Genomic DNA, 19,065 nt, shown 5'->3' with positions numbered 1-19,065 from the left:
TTAAAAATGTTTTAAGGTTAAAAATGAAGAAGCGTTGTGGTTTTATAAGAAACTCTGGCAAACATTTAATAAAATCAACAAAAAAGATGATTTACAGTAACACATTATTTAATTAGCAGATAATGAAACTAGTATGCGCTGTATTTTGAAAAATGTCTGGTGTTTAAATAACATTTTCCACAAGAGATAGCAATTTGAGATAATTTAATGAACTCTCTTAATCCTAAGGCTTGAATATGTTTCACACAACTGAAAATAAAGGCGTTTATGCAGCCTTACCATAAACTCCCCCTAAAAGAATATGCACCCAGAAAGTAATCCCCTTTGTTCCCGTATCCATTTTTGGTTATGTTTCAAGACTGGTTCTTATTATCACCTACTTTCTCTCTCTGTTAAAGTTGCCTGGGATTTGTCAGCAATCAGGACATGGCAAAAGCAGCAATCATGGAATCTGGTGTTGCTGGAGTGGTGAAATGTTGGCAGCTGAATGCGATTCGTGGCATGAGTGGTTAGTTCTGTGTCATCTTGATAGTTCATTTCTGATCCCACTTGCATCCTGCCCTGACGGTATCAAGCCTGGTTTGAGGTGGAGTAGTGGATGGCAGCCTTTCAGCTTGAAAGCTGGCACGGTGGCTAGATGCGGTCTCATGAATAAGAACGGGTGCTGAAAGTCCGTGACAGATAGGAATGATTTGTGAAGGGCTTTCCTTGTGGATAAGGGGAATGAGTGGGATGGGTTATCTTCTAGATCTGCTTCAGCTCTGTTTGTTATGATAGAATTTCACCTCTGACTTACTAGTGCTGTGCCTGTGCTTGTGCAGCACTACTTAAGCACACAAAATCCTGATAAATGTGAGTGGTGGTTATGCCTGAGTGCTGAGCAGGGCCCTCTCTGGATGCACTGGTGCATGCAGTCAATTTAATTCAATGTTTATGGTGAGTTCACTCAGCACTACAAATATTGGCTTCTGTATTACATAAAGAAGCCTTGAAGGATTGTCATTGAAGTTTATTAGCCACAGCAAAAGGGAAACAAGTCAATTCTGAGTCATGTTGATAAAGAAAAATGGAGATTGTATTTGCCTTGAGCAATTTAATTACACTGCTTTTATAAACTTAGTTGCGTGGACTGCAGTTTACAATTTTTGCCAACCAACTCCCCTAGATACTTTGGAACCTACAAGCACCTGTTTAAATTTAAGTTTTTAAAACACCAGACAGGTGTCAACAGGTTTATTTTAAGGTCCTTTGGAAAGCAGGTCAGAGGGAGAGGAAGTGATTAAAGTGGTGAAACTGTACTGAGCCTGGAGGTTTAAATGCTACTTAGACTCTGTGAAGGATACAGATTAAATCATTCAGCAACATTAAAAGAGAAGAACCAGGCTTTATTCTTAACAAGCAACTATAATGCATTTTATGAGCAAGTATTTTTCTCATGTATAGCTTAACCAATCATGTGCAGTCTCTGCATTAGAAATAGCCTTACTGTTAAAAGAAAGGAAGTCTTATTGTTTATCTTGCTAACTCTCTTTCCTGTAGCCCTCCTGAGTAATATGTTATTTTGGTTTGATTGTGCTATGGATGATATAGTTGAGATTTGCTGTTGAGATTAGAGGAAGGAAGAAATCCTCCCCCTCTGTTATCTTGCTGTAGATACTCATTTTGAATAATTAAAAGCTTATTTTGCCATCCAGACATCTTTTTTTCCTTTTCTTTCCTTTCCTTTTCTTTCTTTTATTTATTTTTTTTTCTTTTAGGTTCATGGTAAAGATCTCAATTTCTCAATACTGAGTTTGAAATTAAATATTAGTTATTTGGCTGATATTTTAATGTCTGTTTGATCATTTCTTCTTTGAGCATGGCAAAGAAGGAATTTTGTATTGTGTATTTCAGAGTAATCTGTAGGATATAATATAAATTCTCTGATTCTGTAAGTTCTTAAAAATATGAATCATACTCTGTAGTTAACTTAGTTCAGTGTGTTGCAGCCCAGAACTTTTGTGTCCATTTATACCGGTATTTTAGAACCCTATGGACAGAGCTGTGGATTAGTGAAATTTGGAGCAGTGTCCAGCTGGCTCAACAAGTATACATAGGTGTATGTATACTTCCCTGGTTGTCAAAACAGTAAAAAAATGGTGTACAGAGGGAAGTCACTGACTAAATTTCATATCAGCTTAAAGTCATTTCCGTAGTATTTTAGGTGGAAGAAATCCCCCAGTGGACCTAAGCACTGATTATAAAAATTTCACGGGTACCAGATTTTACTCTTGCAGTTTAAAAACCTCTTTGAGAACTTATGTCATAATTATGTGTACATAAGCTTATCTCAAGTTGAAGGCTTTGTACGGAGTATTTATATTTTGTGCAGTTAATCTTTCAAGAGCTTATTCTGATCATGTTTTAAAGGTAAGGAATTTTCTATTTTCTTTCTCCTTTTCAAAAGAAATCAGTGTAAGAGAAAAACCCACAACCAACCCAGACTATAAACAAGTGGAAGGTTTCATGATAGAAGGGGAATGTCTCTTGTAAACGATGATGGGATATTCTTTAAACAGAGCGTACATGGAAACTATCTCTACTTTGAGGCTGAATAAACAAAACTCTGGATATTTCAGCAGTATAGTGTGTGCCTGAATTGGCAGATTTTATACTATTAGTCTGGACTGTAACTCACAAATAGTGTGTGCTTATATGCATGGCTAAGCTACCACTGCTCCTGCCAACTTCCTCCTCCAAATCTTTTGCTGGTTTTGGAGTCATTGTGCAAATGGGCAGAAGAAACAGGTTTTGTTTCTTCACATCTCTTTGTATGGAAGATTGCTTGTTGCAGAATAGAACTGAGCTATGCCTCATTAAACCCTTCCGTTTGTTGCTAGGACACCTTGGTCAGCATATTAGCAGCTGTAGGCAAATTTTAAATGAATCATTATGGTTACCTACAGGCCAAAAATGGTGTTTTACCAATTGTCACTTTGCTGACTAAGTGCAGTTCATGTCGTTTGTTTTTAAAGCATTAGCAAAGCGTAGAAATATAAAAGAACTCCCAGTATTTCTTGAGTGGCCACCAGCTTCTAAGCAAACTTTGTAAAAAGAGAAGATAAGCTTTGTGAAAATTGAGAACTGTGTTCAGCTGTCAGCAGGTGACTTTCTGACAAATGGCTTTAGACTGCTTGTGATAGAGAAGGTATATCTTTAAAAAACTACCACCTATCTCAAAGATGGACCCATTTTCAGACAGTAACGTAGAGCTTCAGCTCATGTTGGAGCAGAGCTTACCTAATGCAGTTTCTCTGCCAAGTATCTTTGAACATTTCTAGCTTTTGTGTTGTGGTTTTATGTGTTTGCATTAGACAAAGTGTTTACCAGTTCTTCTGTGCGTGCTTTCTCTTTTTTGGAATCCTTTCCTTTATTGCCATGTGTAATAGGAATTCCAAGGCACTTGTAATAAAGACCTTGGTTCTGAATGGCGGTTTTGGTATTTGTGCGAGGTGAACTATGAGAGCTGCTTAAAATCAACTTTCATGAAAATTCTCCATGAAGAGGCACAGGTCATTAACTCATACACGTCTTTCACATGGTGTTTCTTCTTAATGAAGAGCAAAACAGGAAAAAACTTCATGTCAAAGCATACAGCAAAACCACATGTTCAAAATAATTCCCTTTGGAAGCATTTTAAACAGTATTTATTACTTTGATGTTGCCTTGATTGTATTTTAATGCTTAATTAAAAATAAAACTTCAAGCATCTGAAATGATATTGTACCTGAAAGCTCAGAGAGAGTAATTTGGGTAGTTTTGGTTTTAAGTATTTGTTGCTGAGACAAAGGAAGAGAAAATGTCAGACTATTTGATGTTGTCTGTCGTACTAGAAGAGTGCAGTACTGGCACTGGTTTGTGTAATATTGACTTCAGTGAGAATTGAAGGTTACTTGTGAGAATGAGGGCATGAAAGAGAAGGTCCACAGATTCCAAGAATAAGTGGGAAAAAAAATCTGTAGTTGTGGGCAGAGACTGTGGAGGTTTCCCAGTGTATAAGCTTGGTTCAATGAAGAGCAAGACAGAAAGGGAAAACTGCTCTCTAGTTGCTTATGGATTTGTTAGATCCACACTATCAGATTCCTCATCTGCAAAGAACATGATGAATGGCAAGGGCCCAGAGCAGCTGGATGCTGTCTCTTTGAACTACAAACCTCTTCTGCACAAACTGCTGCGCTCTTCTCATATTTGGTGTCCACAACGAACAGGGAAAGGCCTCGTTTTCTCTCTTGCTCCCTTTTCCCTCCCTTTTTCTTTTCTGTGTTCTTCATCAACAGCGTCAAATTTTTAAACTGTTGATTGCCTGCAGGTGACACTTTAGCTACTGCACCAGTTGTTTTAGGGATGGATGTTGATGAAGGAAAGCTGTGCTAATTGTATCATTTCTTTTTCCTGTTGGCAAGACATGTTACTCTTTTTCCATCCCTTACCCAGTTGGTCTTACTTGTGTGGTAAAGTAGGTCTGGATACTGCTGCATCTCACCTGTTCCTTTGGGTAATGGATGGTGCCATTGCATATATAGTGCTATAACATGGATGCTTTGCTGGTATCAGGCAAGCTATGCTTTTTATTTTAGGGTATGCGCTCTTTCCTAAACAAATGCACATTTGCTTTCTGATGGTGCCAGTGTCAAGATAAAGTCAGTACACTTACTGCAAGGCTGAAAATGAGTATGAAAGGAAAGTCTGGAAAAACAATGCCCTGCATTTTTAGAGCATTGAATCTACAGCATACTGATCTATGTCATAATTCCAGATGGTTCCCTTCAAAGAGATGTTATATCAGCACCTTTTTTCAGTGCCAACCTGTAAATGTATGTCTTCCAATACAAGTTAATTCTAGCATAACTGTTGATTAAAGCTTCCTTACTGTTCTGCTCAGAGTTTTACCTGAAGGTATGCCAAGCACTGGAGCGTAGGAAGATTGTTCAATTTGTATGCTGTGAAGTCGGATGTCGTTTCTGCTGGTGAAATTGCGAGGACATCTGCTCCCTAGAAAATAGACTGAAGTCACTGGCTCATTTCATTCAGAGCAGCAAGTAATCATCGTTGGTAGCAGCTGTAGGTCAAGGCTGATGCAAACCAGGCTGAGTTCAATGCGTCATTAGCAATCCCATGAGACTCTTGGTCCCATTAAGAAGCATTTTTTAGCAGCCTGTCCTGCAGGATTTAGCAGAACAGAAAAATACTCTGAGAATATTCTCCATTGTTTTCAACTTTTGTAAGTACTTGTTTTAAAATTTGAACATTGACCCTGTGGTTTCAGGTTTGTTCCTTGTGGACAGGGCTGTGAGTATAAGCAGGCACTGCAGCAGCTGGCACTAATAATTGAGCTTGGCCCTCTCAGCAGAGAGGGGAATGAATGTGAATGAGCTGAGACATGGGACACCTTTCTTTCTGGTGACAGGGCATCTTAGGGATATGTTTCAGGCATGCTGTTGGGGTAGCTTCTTCCTTCTGAACCTGAAATTTGTCAAAGTCAAAGGAGTGCTTTTACCAGTGGGCTTAGGTTGTTGTTTTGGTGTCTAGATGGGTAGGACTGCTTGCACTTGAGTGCACAAGTGAATGCTTTTCTGTAATTCATCTTTTTGGCTGAATTACAGCCCCCCTTGTTGCTGTTGCTCAGCCAGCAGCTTCCAATAACCCTGAAGTATTTCTTTTGTTTGTTTGGTTTTTGTGAATTCCGTTTCTCAGGAACTGTTAGGTAGGTGTTATGAGATAAAGGGACTAATCTACAAGCATGGTCACTTGTATGCAAAGTTCTATGGCAAATGGGAGAAAACAGAATGGGTGAAAGGTAAGCTAAAAAATGCACAAATAAGGTTTTTGCAGGTGAGAAATTATCAAAAATCCTCCCGACAGAGTATCAGTAAGGTGGCATTGGTAAATTGTCTCAGTCATTTTGTATATATGTAATTAAGTTGTTTTTCTTTTTTTAATTTTGCAGGGACCTGAGCTAATGAACAAATATGTTGGTGAGTCTGAACGAGCAGTGAGAGAGGTGAGAAGGTGCAAACTATACATAATGTTATACATTAAGCTTTTTTGATATTCAAATTCTTCTGTGCTTATAAGGATACCTTTAAACTTTCCAAGAAAACCTCCTGCAGTTTGAATTTTTAAGATAACAAGAAGGGACATTTTGTGCTGTTTATCCTCCTGCCCTGGCCTAGTGCTGCATGTCAAGTTCAGGATCTAGTACAATTTTTACTGTAAGCTTGTTATTACGCAGTGTTGTGGATAATTACTGAAAGGTCTATTTTTTAAAAGTGACTGCAGGGCTTATGTTTGTTCTGTGATGCCATTTAGCTTTTGGAGTGCAGAGGGTGATAGCGTTCTGTTAAAAAAAAAAAAATGCCATCCCTTAAAGCTGAACATTTCATTGTTGTTCTAGGTCTTTAGGAAAGCCAGAGCAGTGTCTCCTTCAATTCTTTTCTTTGATGAAATAGATGCCCTGGCAGTTGAGAGGGGAAGGTAAGCAATGATGTTGCAAAAATGATAGTCATTTGTTTTTTGATAAGTTACTCTAAAATAGCATAGAGCAATTGCAAGTGTATCATGCTTCTAGAATTCTTTTATTAAATAAATTCATTCTACAGGCCGAGGGGCAGTGTTTGTGACTTATAAAGCATATTCAATTTGGCATAAACAGGTAAGCTGGTGGAGTTTCTCCTTTCTCATGTCATTAGCAGGAAGGAGTCTACTGGTTCTCATGCCCTTTAGCTTTTCTCTGTGGTTTTAACTTGCATTTATTTTCTGGCTCCTAACTAACTTTTTTCTTTTCCCATGGCTTTTGTGTTGGCCTAATATAGCAAGGAGTATGATCATATGCTATATACTGATGGAGTTTCCAGGGAGACTCCTCATATACTTAAGCCTATATTTAAATATTTTGCTGGACAGGGACAAAAGTCACGAAAAAATTGGGGAATTTGTGTGCCTTTTCAAGTGCAACATTAAAAAGGAATTCTTGTGATAGCAGATGATAATCTTTTTATAATGTCCTGCTTCACCTTGATTATGACAGTCTTCAAGTTTAACTTTTGTCTGAGGAAGGATTACAGCAGGTTTTGCTTGCTACCATTTTAGATTTGAAAGGCTCTGTAAGTAGGCTTTCTTGGGCAATGCCTTTCTATGAAATACCTTTCCCTGTCATGAACTAGTACAAGATTTTTTCTGTCTTGTTGGATTTGCATGAAAAACTCTCAAATATATGCATGTAGGAAGTATTTGTCCAGTTTAAAGGCACGTTAGTATTCTATCATTTTTTCTAGAACAGAAGCAACCTCAGCCTCTATGCAGATTCCTTTACATTGCAAAATGGCCATTTGTATCTGCAGAAAAGGATAAAAGGTGTCATTCTGACTTTACAGCAACTCAAATCATTTACTTACATAAGGAAGCGTCTTCTGCTAGATAGACCTACCCTGTAAGACTGCTAACAAATGAGCACTTTCTGTGTTGAAATTGATAAAAGAGCAGATACATCTTCATGAGCATCCTTCTTATATGTAATATATGCCACTTCAAAATTTGTAAACTTCCTAGAAATGCTACCCACCTTATGGTACAATGTTAGAACACCTGCCTATGTGCCTGTTATCACAACACAAGTTGCAAAAATGTGTTCTGGAATCAAGCCAACAAAAAATCTACCCATGCTGCAATTATTAAAGCATTTAGCTTTCAGAAATACTGCTTCGTATTTTGTAAGATAAAACCTTTTGGAGGAATAAAACACAGTACATTTTAATCAACCTTTTCACACAGTGCCTTAAAGGCACTGAGTTTGTTTCATTGTTTTAGCGGGTAAATAACCCAATTTTACATTACCTGGAATTGTCTGTGGGGGGTAGTAGGCCTGGCACAGTTTGCTGAAGAATGTAGTATGACCTGCTGCAGTCATGTTGTGCTGGAGACATCTGGTTTGGGAGCTTTAAAAAGAACAGGGTGGGACACACAAATATTTCATTGTCAAATCTGAACCAGATGGGAGGTAAAATATGTAGCAGAGTTCTCATAAAATTCATCTGAAATTAAATGGTGTAGGAAACCAGACAAGGCACTTATTAGAAACGGCATTTTTTTACAGGCTGATTTTGCACAGTAGGAACTTGCAAATGCATTAGAGATGCTAATGATTTGTGGCCTCTGGAGATCTATTTCCTGTACTATTACTAACCATACTGAAGTTCTCAAGGAAACACCTGTTTATGTTGTCTCCCTCTCCTCTCTGTTGGCTGAATTGTTTTTTATTTCTGTCTTGGCAGTGAAAAACACTCTGTGATACCACTTTATAGAAGTTTTTCCTCTCAGTTTAAATCCTTGTTAGGATTCTCTGGGTTGTGGGTTTTGTGCAGAATGTGCTGCATCTCAGAACTCTCTGGTAGGTAACATCTCCTAATCCTAACTGTGTCTGGAGATAATGAAAAACCTAAACTGTTAAGTTGTGAGGACAATCTTCTGCGTAGTTCGGATCTGATATACAGATGTGAAACAACATTGACTAATTGCTTAGTGATTTTGCTCTTCAGAGCGCTTTGCCAAGTATTCATTAACCCATTATTACTTATTTATATTTGACCACAGCGTGCAGGTTTAAAATGTGTATGTTTTACTCCAAACCTTCTGTAGAGATAACTAAACAATCTCTTCTCATCAGCAGACATATCTAAGTTAATAGACTTGGTAATTTATTATAACCAGTGACAGGTCAATTAAGAGAGCTAAGATATCTCCTTGGTTGCACCATTCAATGTGATGTCATCTTTGCATCATGTGGCAGAGTCACTGCAGAAGCCATAAGTCCATGTCAAACACTGTGGCTGCATTCAGGTCTGCCAGTGTTTTATTTATTTATCCATTCCAAAGCCGTAATGCCATAATTTTAATACAACATCTAACACTCTCCCTAAAGAAATACTCGTTATTAGTTTAATAGCAGGAGATTCAAGAGAAATTGCCTAACGAAGTTGCCGTTATTGTGTATATTAAAGAATGAACACTTTCCACAGTACACTGAAGTATGACCACAAATAAATGAATCTAAGTTCCAGTAGTGTTTCAGTAACTCATTTGGTAGTTTAAAAGTGGAAACATCTTTCACATTTCCAGCGTATGCATGTCAAGCAAATAAACAGTTTTGTGATATGAAATGGAGTTGTACCTAGAGCACCTGCCCTAGGAGGAACGGCTGCGAGAGCTGGGCCTCTTCAGCCTTGGGAAGAGAAGACTGAGGGGGATCTTATCAATGTGTACAAGTACCTGAAGGGAGGGTGTCAAGGGGATGGGGACAAACTCTCTTCAGTTGTCCCGTGTGACAGGACGAGAGGCAATGGGCAGAAATTGAAGCACAGGAAGTTCCACCTGAACATGAGGGGGAATTTCTTCCCCGTGAGAGTGACAGAGCCCTGGACCTGGTTGCCCAGAGAGGTTGTGGAGTCTCCTTCTCTGGAGATCTTCAAAGCCCACCTGGATGCAACCCTGTCTAACGTGCTCTAGGTGACCCTGCTGAGCAGGGGGGTTGGACTAGATGATCTGCAGAGGTCCCTTCCAACCTTACCGATTCTGATTCTATGTTTGTTAGTTGCAAGAAATGATACTTTGAAATCAGCAAAAAGTACGTTAATAGGTGATATTGTTCATTGTCAACATATATTATTTCTGAAAAGATTATTTCTGATTCAGTACGCTTAAAAGTCCATATCTAGATGAACTAAGATCCTACCTTTTCTCATTTTGTATGTAGAAAATAAAATAATGCGTATTAATTGAGAGAATGAAGATGAGAGCTGGATACGTATCAAAGTGGGACTGAATTTACAAAAATATAATCCTACATATCTGGATAAAATTTTTTCAGTGTAAGGAGCAGTTGCTAGATGGAGAAATCTGGAGATCCTTGATGCATGAAGATGAGAGAGTGATTCTGAATAAAGGACCTGAGTTTCCAATGTGATAGTGAAGATGAACCAAGATAATTTGAGTTGTATTCATTTTGGCATTTTGTTCTATTACCCTATGTTCGGGGTACTTTAATAAGACTTTTAATAATGAATTCTCTTGCACTGAGAACTGGTCATATAGGGAGAAGCTCGGACAACCTACTATTTGACATATTTCCCACAAAATGGAAATTTCTCAGGTCAAGGTACAGTGAGGAACAGTGTGGCATGGGGAGAGGTGAACTACGTGATGCAAGAAATCTCCATCATTCTGTGGCTCTAGTTAACATGAAGTTCCATTAGCTAGTGATTTTTTTTTTCCCTACTTTGGAAAGCTGATGTTGAAAGTTGTTGACTTTGTAGGAGAGCCTGTGCTAAAGTGAGACCCACAGGACTGGTCCAGATACAGCAGCCTGTGAAGAGGAATGTTTGCCTCTAAGTAATCCCTTCCCCATTCAAAGCTTAAGACTCTTAACAAATTGTGCAGCTGCAAAGTATTATGGGTATTTGTTATTCCTGGGTATCCTGACCATGTTAAACCTAATTCTTCTGGCCATTAGAGGTTGCCAAGAGGGAAATGACTTGGTAATTAGACTTGAAAGTGATGAATGAACTTAGCTCTGTGTAAATGCAGCACAGACAGTCTGTTTGCTGAACTTAAGAAATCTATGAGCTTTGGAAATGGACATTGTTTATATAAGTAGGATTTTTAGGATTTTTCAGCAATAGACATATTTGTTCCTTTTCTTGTTTTTCAGAAGCAAAGCATTTTTCCTCTTAACTGCAAATCCCTGTAATCTGAGATGTGAAATGTTGTAGGCTGAAGTGAGAGACACTGCTAAATTCCATTTCAGAGGAAAAAAGGGGGGGGGGCAAAGATCAATACTTTGCATTTGACTTGTGAAGCCCCCAAAAAGTTGGTAGGCTGTTGTTAATAACCTTTTTGGGGTAAGACTTGAAGCGATGAAGTGAAGGGACCTTGGTGCCAACACACTGAAAGTACAGTATGATGATGCTTTTCAGATGATGCACATTATGCTGTAGATTGGGAGGATACGTAACACTACAGTAGTTGGTTGTGGAGAGAAGATCATTCTCTGCATTCCTAAGCGATAGTCAAAATGACTGTGATAGCAGTTTGTGTTGCTCAGAACCTCTGAAAGATGAACGATCTTTCGATCTTTTCATTTTAGTTGTTAAAATATTTGCAGTCTTAACTTTTGAGGCACTCAGAGTTCTAATGAAGTTAGAAGAAAAGCAATTTCTCTGCTGTAGTGTGGCACCCCTGATTTTAACAGGGGCTGTGATAAATCTTCTGGTTTTAAACCAAGCTGTCTGTCTTTCTGGAATGTATGCTTCAGCACATATTTATAGTGTACACTTTAGCATGTGGTCGAACTTTTGTATTTATGCAAATGCTAGGTGTAATCACTAGTCTCTGTCATGAAAGATGACAGTCTGGGATGTTCTAATGATGAAACCCATGGACTAGATTCTGCAGGCCCAAAGCAAAGTGGTATTAGGTGGGATGGAGGTTCTCAACAGAAAAGAACCTTGCACATGGCAACTCAACAATAGTGGAGTTGGAAGTATTGTCATCCTAATATTACTCGTGAAATGGGAAAAGAAGAATGTAAAAGAGATGTGATCCAAAAATACAAGGAAGTAATGGAGTTTTCCAATGCTGTACTTCTGTTGTGATGGACTTCATTCTAGCAGTGGGCTAAGCTAGACAAGGAGCTTTACTTTCCTGAGTTATGTTGGTTCTGATTGTCTGTGACTCAGGGAATATCAGCTAATTCTCTGCAACGTCTTAGCTGTGTCTGGATGCAGTGGAGAGTTGAGGCATTCAGAATTTTCCTGACGGCTTTCTGAATTCTTTAATTTTTTTGGGAATTTGGTGTCTCATTAGAAATAGCGTTTGGGGAAAAAAGGCTGCTCATCAGTGCCAGTTTTCTATTTCAGGCTTAATGAGGAATAGTGAAGAAGTAAAGTTTTAAAATAATTTAATCAGACAGTAGGTGTTGGAGTTTGTTTGGAACAACAATTTTAACAAATAGCATTACCTACATATTTTGCATATATCTGATAAATGTTTGCAACTCCATTCTTTTTAAAATAAACTCACCAACCTTCTTGTCTAGCAAGAATCCTTTATCACATTGTGTTTTAAATCTGTCATCTCCCTGTGTTTTAAAAAAAAGCATTTGTAATTTTATCAGCTTGTACTATAATTATGAAATTTGAGACTTTGTGCCCATTCAAAGTTGGTAAGAACTTTGCATTGGCATGAATGAAAGCAGGGCTTGATCTGTAAACCTTCATCTTGCAATCACGGTAGCGTTTGGGTAGATTTACAAGATTTAGAGGGACTTCCGAGTCCATGAACATAGGTAAGTGTGTTCTGTGGTGCTTAGGAGTACTGTGGTAAAGTTGATCTCCTCCAAGATGCCTCAATGTGAATTTGAGCCTCTGTCTGGGTTTCTACGAGAGCCCAGGTTGTGAATGGATACTAACACTGGAAGAATCAGAAGTGAGCATAAATGATTACTGCCTTGCTTCCTGCTGTGGCATTGGCTATGGAAAAAAGTGTCCTTATCTATGTGAAATGGGCACAGGCAGGCTATGACTGGCTGACATTAATGCTATAATCATTGCACATATTTTTTTGGAAAGACAAGTGGAACATAATTGTCCTTAAAACTTACAATAGAAACTTAGTTATTCCAGAACAAAGTGAACCTTTCCTATTTAAATATTGTTTTAATGAAGAGTAATCTAGTCTAGTTATTCACTTCTAGTCTATAGCACTTTCAAATTAAACTGTACTTGCTTCCTTGATAGATATGATTGATTGCAGTTTTCAACTTGATTAACTTCCAGGAATGCCCAAAGGAGAAATGCTGAGGAAAAGAGAAAGAAAGGAAATGGGAATAAACAGTACATTAGGTAGTTTGGGTTTTTTTTTTTTTTTTTTTAAGACAATGGCAGCATTTACAGAACAGCAAATCTCTAGATATTAGCGTCTTCCTGTTTCAGCTGGACAGTGCCAGTACCAGATGAAAGCAAGGCTTAAAGTCTGTCCTTCATAGGTGTACATTTGGACTGAGTTGCATGGAAATGAACTGTGGATCACCATCTAACTACTTAAGGATTTGGGGGTGTGCTTGGGGAGAGTTTTCTAGAGCAAAGTCTTTTGATTCTAGTCCCATCTCCAGCTGACTCCTTTTCTCCTCTTCTTTCCTTGCATTTTGTTTTGGGGGCCTATTTCACTTACTACTAGAATCTGCAATAATGAGAAATTCGGGCAAATGGAGGAGGCTAGTAGTACACATGCAGAGAATATTTAGGATGTTCCTCGAGTTAAGTCTTCCGCTGGGACCCTGAATTTTTGTAACTTCTCCAGATTTCCACTGGAGATTTTCAGATGCACTTCTGTGGGACTTGCATTTTGGTCTTGAGAGCCTGGGAAGATGACAAACAATATAGATGGGTAAGAGCTGATACAGGTGCATATAGAGCATGACAGTATCTAATAGTAGGGTGCTGGTGGAAGGAAGGGTTTAGGATTATCTTCTTTCAGAGTACTTCTGATGATACAATCAGGAAAAGGTCCTGTTAGGAGGAATATTTCTTAGTTTAGCAATTATGAGTTTGTTTCATGAGTAACCAAAATATTTAGTTGATAAGATAGATCTGAATGCCACATATCTCTCCTGGACTTTTTAATAACATCCAAGTCTGTGGTATCTATACAACAGTGGTCTGAATTAATAATATTCATTGAAGTTTTACTTTACGTGTGCATTTGGCCCAGTGTTTTAATACTTATCACGTAGACGTGTGTGCTTGCTCATTTGCTGTGTGTGCATGGAGGAATCTCTTAGTAATTCTAGGCGACAGTTATGCAGCTCAAAACAGGAGTCATGTTTTTAAACTGGAATAAGTATGAGATTTAAAATGTGTTCTGTTTTTTTTTTTTTTGACGGGAGGGAGAGTCTGACATAACAGGAAAAAAAAAACATACTGTGCTACTCTATATAAACCTAGAATATTTTTTTAAGTTTTGTGTTCTTGAAACCTCAGTAGTATTCAAGGGAAACAGAGCTCAAAGGTAAAATAAGGTTCTACTCTGCTATTTTTACAGATAAGAATATTCCAACTGAATTAATCTTTCAGTAAAAGATGTATATTTATGTAGAAGAGCCTTTTTTTTCTAGCTTGCATGACAGTATCCATTCTACTGTACAAAATGCTCCACTAAAAATTTTTCTGAGTGAAAATTCCTATCTGGGAAGGATACTGACATTATTTTTCTGCTAATGCTATTGGAGTAGGGTGTTTTTTCTTTTTTTTTTCCTTCCCTCTAATGCTGTGGAAAACCTTGAACTGCCAAAGCTATATTTCACCAGAGTTTGTGAGGGAAGGAAATAAAACAGTGTGACAGTTAATTACGATCATGGCAGTTGGACTGAAAAGACTGACTTGGCAGGTGCTCCTTGCTGACAGTTCACCCCTGCAAAGCCCTGACAGAAATGTCAGACTCAATAAAATCCTTCAGACGGTGTGAGCGAAGTGACTCTTGTGTAGGAGTGTGCTGGCAGGGGGCTTGGTATTTCAGGAACCTTTTACCTCAGTAGTTTGTGGAGATGTTAAGAATCCTGCCAGAAAGGTCTGTTTCAGCCTATATTAATTTTTTGATACCAACCGTTTTGTCATGTCAATGAGTTTTACATTTGTTTTGATATAAAATTATTTCCAGAGATTCCAGCAAAAGAATTATTTGAGATGATATCATCTCCAGGTATTTATAAAACCCATAATTTTTAATTGTTATTGCAATTCTTTTTTTTTTTTGGGGGGGGGGAGTTGGGTGGAAGGAGGAATAAAGGCAGCTTTTATCTGTATGTAAATCTGATACTGGGTGTTAGAAAAAAAAGCTGGGCCATACTCTCTTCTCAGAAAAGCTCCGTTACTGCTCTCAGCTGTGGGCATTAATCCACTGCAGTAATTTGTGCAGGGTATACCTGGTGAGGCCTGCCCTGCGACCTGCTGGGGCTGCCTGGGCCACGGCCGCCTGCGCCGGAGCGGGCTCTGAGCGAGGGCGGCCCTGCCGCGCTCCCGGCCGGCTCTGTAGCTGTGCACTTGCTGTGTGTGTAACAGGGCTTGAAATGGTACCGTGTGAATGCTTTGCGTGTTTTCCTTTCGAGCTCTTAACAGCTTGACGACGTTAAGGTCCTGATCCTGCACCGAAGGTGTTCGTGTGGGCTTCACTGTCCTTAAAGTCAATGGTGTGATGGAGGGTTGCAGGTTCTCCTGCACAGGTTTCAAATGAAGATAGAGATTTAAATAAATTTGCTGGTCAAAATGACATACGATATCTGAGAAACCAGAAGAGCATTCTAGGTGTTCAGATGATGCAGATGTAGCTCTGTTGGGAGTTTGCCAAACTTCATCAGGAGCTTCATTAATTGTGAGCACACTGCGTTCTCTGACTTTTTTTATTTTTAAATATTAAAAAATCTGTTAGATAATGGGGAAAAAAGAACAAAAGGAAGGTTAACAAGTGAAAAGGTACAAAAGAAGTCTAGTGCTGTTAAGCTGCCTATGGCAAGAAAGGTAACATTTAAATCTGGTGATTGAATACATGTGAACACAAAATCTCCTTGGTCTGAAGAGTTACACCTGCCAGTGAATTGTAGTTATTCCTTGACGTGGTGATAGAATCGAGTTGCAGTTACTTATCTATTCACAGGCAGAATTATGAAAGGGGCTTGTTAAAGATGGGCATGTGGAAAGGTCAGTGCCCATGGAAATCTGAATCTGGGTGGTTAGAATGGGCATTGGATGAGGCCCAAGGAGACAAGAAAGAGGAAGGATGTATGAATGGCCTTCACCTACTATACTGAATTTTGAGCTGGCACTCTGGATCTCTCAGTTCCATCAGATGAGGCCAGAATTAATTCAAATTAAGGTACACTGTTTTCTCATGTCAAAATGCACAATGGAAGTGCCTTTAGCTGGAATAAAATATTGAGCACAAATTCTGTTCCCCATTTTCCCGCTGAATGTTCTGCTTTAATCTGTGGATAGTCTTACCTGACAGGCTTTGCAATTCAGGAAATTTCTGTGTTGGTCAAATGAAGTGGGTGTGCAGGAGTGCTCGCATGCTGTGTCTGAGATCTGTGGGGCACCTGAGGGATTTGCTGGAATTTCATGTAAGGGAGGATGTCTGGCTCTAACTAATATAATAAACTAGCAGCAAATACATTTTTTGCCTTTAAAACTACTTCACTGAGGATTTTAAAGAAAACAGAGTTGGCAAAAAAGATAAAACAACGCATAGCTTAGATTGATGTATTTCGTTACAGAGATTACTTGAAATTCTTAGGCTGTTGTGAAGCAGCCGGATTCCTCTTTCCTCACACATTTTTTATTTTGAAGTTTGAGGTATTTCTGGTTAGGGCATGGCTCCTACATACGCACACCCATGCACACACAGCCCTGCTTGGATTATGTAAGATTCTTAATTCTGAGTGCCTTGATTTGCAGTCAGTGTGTTGACAGGCAATTAGTTTGTACCAGTATGTGCCTTTTGAGAACTATTTCTATGCAGTTGTGTGGAGGTCAGATGGCGGGGGGGGGGTGAGAGACAGCCTCTTGGCTGGAAGCAGTTTTGGCAGTGTGTACGTGGGACTGGAGGGTTAATCATAACTTGTTTCTCTGACTGCTGTTTGCGTCAAAAGTCCAGGCAGCCTTAATGAACATCGCTTGTGTTAGTTTGAAACCCTTGCTGGGAAATCATGGGAAAATGGAAAAATGCATACTTGCATGTCACCCTTCAGATTAACAGCTTATGCAGTGCTGGAGCTCTTGGAGCGCATGGTGCAGCTCTGATGCAGTTCAGAGCAGCTGGTAAAGAGATCTCTCACCATAAATGTGTGTCTGCTTGCAATTTTATAGGGTATCGTGTTAAACCAAAAGCTAATTTGCTGTAGACTGTGTGCTAAATATGGTGCATCATATGACAGCTTGGTGAACTGTACATAAAAGCACTAAAATCAAAAGTTCTAGGTATCATAAATCCCAGAAACTTCTTCATTTGCAGATATTTTTATTAATAATATTTTTTTACTTGTATGTTTTAAAAATCTTTTTACTCCGCTTTTAACAGATGATAGTCAACTCTCTAATTCTGCATTGGTATCCATTGTACAAAAGGTGTCTCATTGCCTAACAGAGAACTTTGAATGTCTTTGCAGTGCAAGTTCCCCAGTAACGGTGAGGTTTTGTTTAGGATACAAGCTTCAGACAAAAAGAAAAAAAGTTTAAGAGAAATATTTTTGTTGGGAAAGTTTTAGTATCTTTTCTAGCCACCTCTTTTAAAAATAAATGTCTTCTATGTTTGCTGGAAAAGAAAAAAAAAAAAAAAGTTTTATCCTCTTCTCCAGACTTTTGTAGTTTCAGATAATCTTACATGAGTTTAACATTTTGGTCTCAATTTTAAAACTATTTTTTCTTTGCTTAACTTTTTCCTGTGTGCAGTCCATTGGGTATAAAGTTGAATAAATGTGAAAGTTATGCAAGATGGGAGGCCTGAATCCCTACTGAGACTAGCTTATGTTACAAAGTTGATTTTAATTTCCTTTAAGTTCCATGTTCTTCGAAAAGCTTTTACTATCCTTGTGCAACACCTCAAGTGTTTTATCATGTTCAGCTATCTACAAGTCAATGGGGCTGTGACCCAGGGATATGTTAGAAAAGTTCTAATATCTCTTGGGAATTTCTAACACCAGTGCAGCAAACCAAAAAGCTGACAACTAGCTAACCCAAGCCCCTTCCCTAATATTTCTTAGCAACCTAAATGTTCTGTTAGCCAGCATTTATTACAGCTCCTCAAGGATGTTTTCCAGACTGGGTCTGATAAGTTAACTGTTTTGTCCTGGAAAATTACAGAAAGTTGTAGCATAGGAAAGTGAGAGAACTTATTTAGAGCAAATATATACAGCAGCATTGGTGTCATTACTGTTGTTTTGGCTCTGAGATATTTAGCAACTACTGTCGTCAGAGGCGTGTTAAAAGTGAATGGCAGTGATGCAGTGATATACATGTGTAATAACTATGCAACTATATGTGTGTATTCTCTATGTTACATCTATAGGAAACAGAGTGTTTATATTTTAAAATCCAAAATTTCTTTTTGGAGAGTAATGTTTCACTGAATAATTGTATATCTGTATAAACACTTATAAATAAAATAATTTTCATCTCTGAATGTTCTGAAAAGTTTTTTTTTTTGAATTTATCTTAATTCTGTGTAGATAGAGATGGCAGCTGAATAAATTTATGTTGAAGGAAGAAACCAACTTCATTATGAATATTAAACTTCTCTTTGCTTCTTAGCGTGACGCTCTAGGCAGCTTGAAGAATCAGAGATAGGTTTGTTTCTTTAAATTGTATTAAAAAGTGTGTCTTTGAAGGTTCAGAAATGAAGTGGACCACTGGGCAGGGAGAGGGGAATAGCCCTTGAAGATCAGTCCCTTCAAGGAAGGAAGATGTATACTGTATCTTTTATTGGGCCTTTTCACTGTTTTCAACAGTTTTCCCTCGGAAAGTTTTAGCTTGTGTCAAGAACAGACCTCATTTTTTTTTATTAGGGTGAATAAAAAAATGCATTTTCCACATTATTTGGCAATCCACCAACCGCTTTTACCTACCTGCTTCAACTTCCTAACTTTAGTTGCAGCCCTTGTTCAGCAGAGGGAGCTTTTGGAATAAGCTGCTCGCTCTCCCGCCTTCCCTGGATTGAGCCTTGCATCGTAGCACCATCTCAGAAATCCAGGACTGGTTGAACTCTTGAATTTTTAGGTGTGATCTTGTGACAGATTCTGATGTTGTGGATTTAAAAGTAAAATTTGATGAGAGGGTATCTTTTCTCATTTTGTTTTAAATGTTAAGCATTTCTCATAAACTTTTTTCCCTGCTGATTAGGGGAGAAGTGACATTTATTTCAGTTAACCCTATAGCTAATAAAGGAAATCACATGGTTTTAACATAGCACTTCCTTACAGTTTAATACACA

The 19,065-nt window shown here is 38.4% G+C and overlaps 1 protein-coding gene across 1 annotated transcript in view; it reads left to right on the top strand.

Moving 5' to 3' along the window:
- Positions 1-19,065, top strand: part of AFG2A (AFG2 AAA ATPase homolog A) — a 201,007-nt gene that overhangs the window by 40,404 nt on the left and 141,538 nt on the right. Inside the window, exons 11-12 of the mRNA XM_062573995.1 lie at positions 5,987-6,040; positions 6,434-6,513. Of these exons, the coding sequence (XP_062429979.1) occupies positions 5,987-6,040; positions 6,434-6,513 (134 nt within the window). The remainder of the gene's footprint in view (positions 1-5,986; positions 6,041-6,433; positions 6,514-19,065) is intronic.

The sequence above is a fragment of the Rhea pennata genome, chromosome 4 (genome assembly GCF_028389875.1).
Source record: "Rhea pennata isolate bPtePen1 chromosome 4, bPtePen1.pri, whole genome shotgun sequence".
Classification (NCBI taxonomy): domain Eukaryota; kingdom Metazoa; phylum Chordata; class Aves; order Rheiformes; family Rheidae; genus Rhea; species Rhea pennata.
This window is presented reverse-complemented; position numbering and strand designations above follow the sequence as displayed.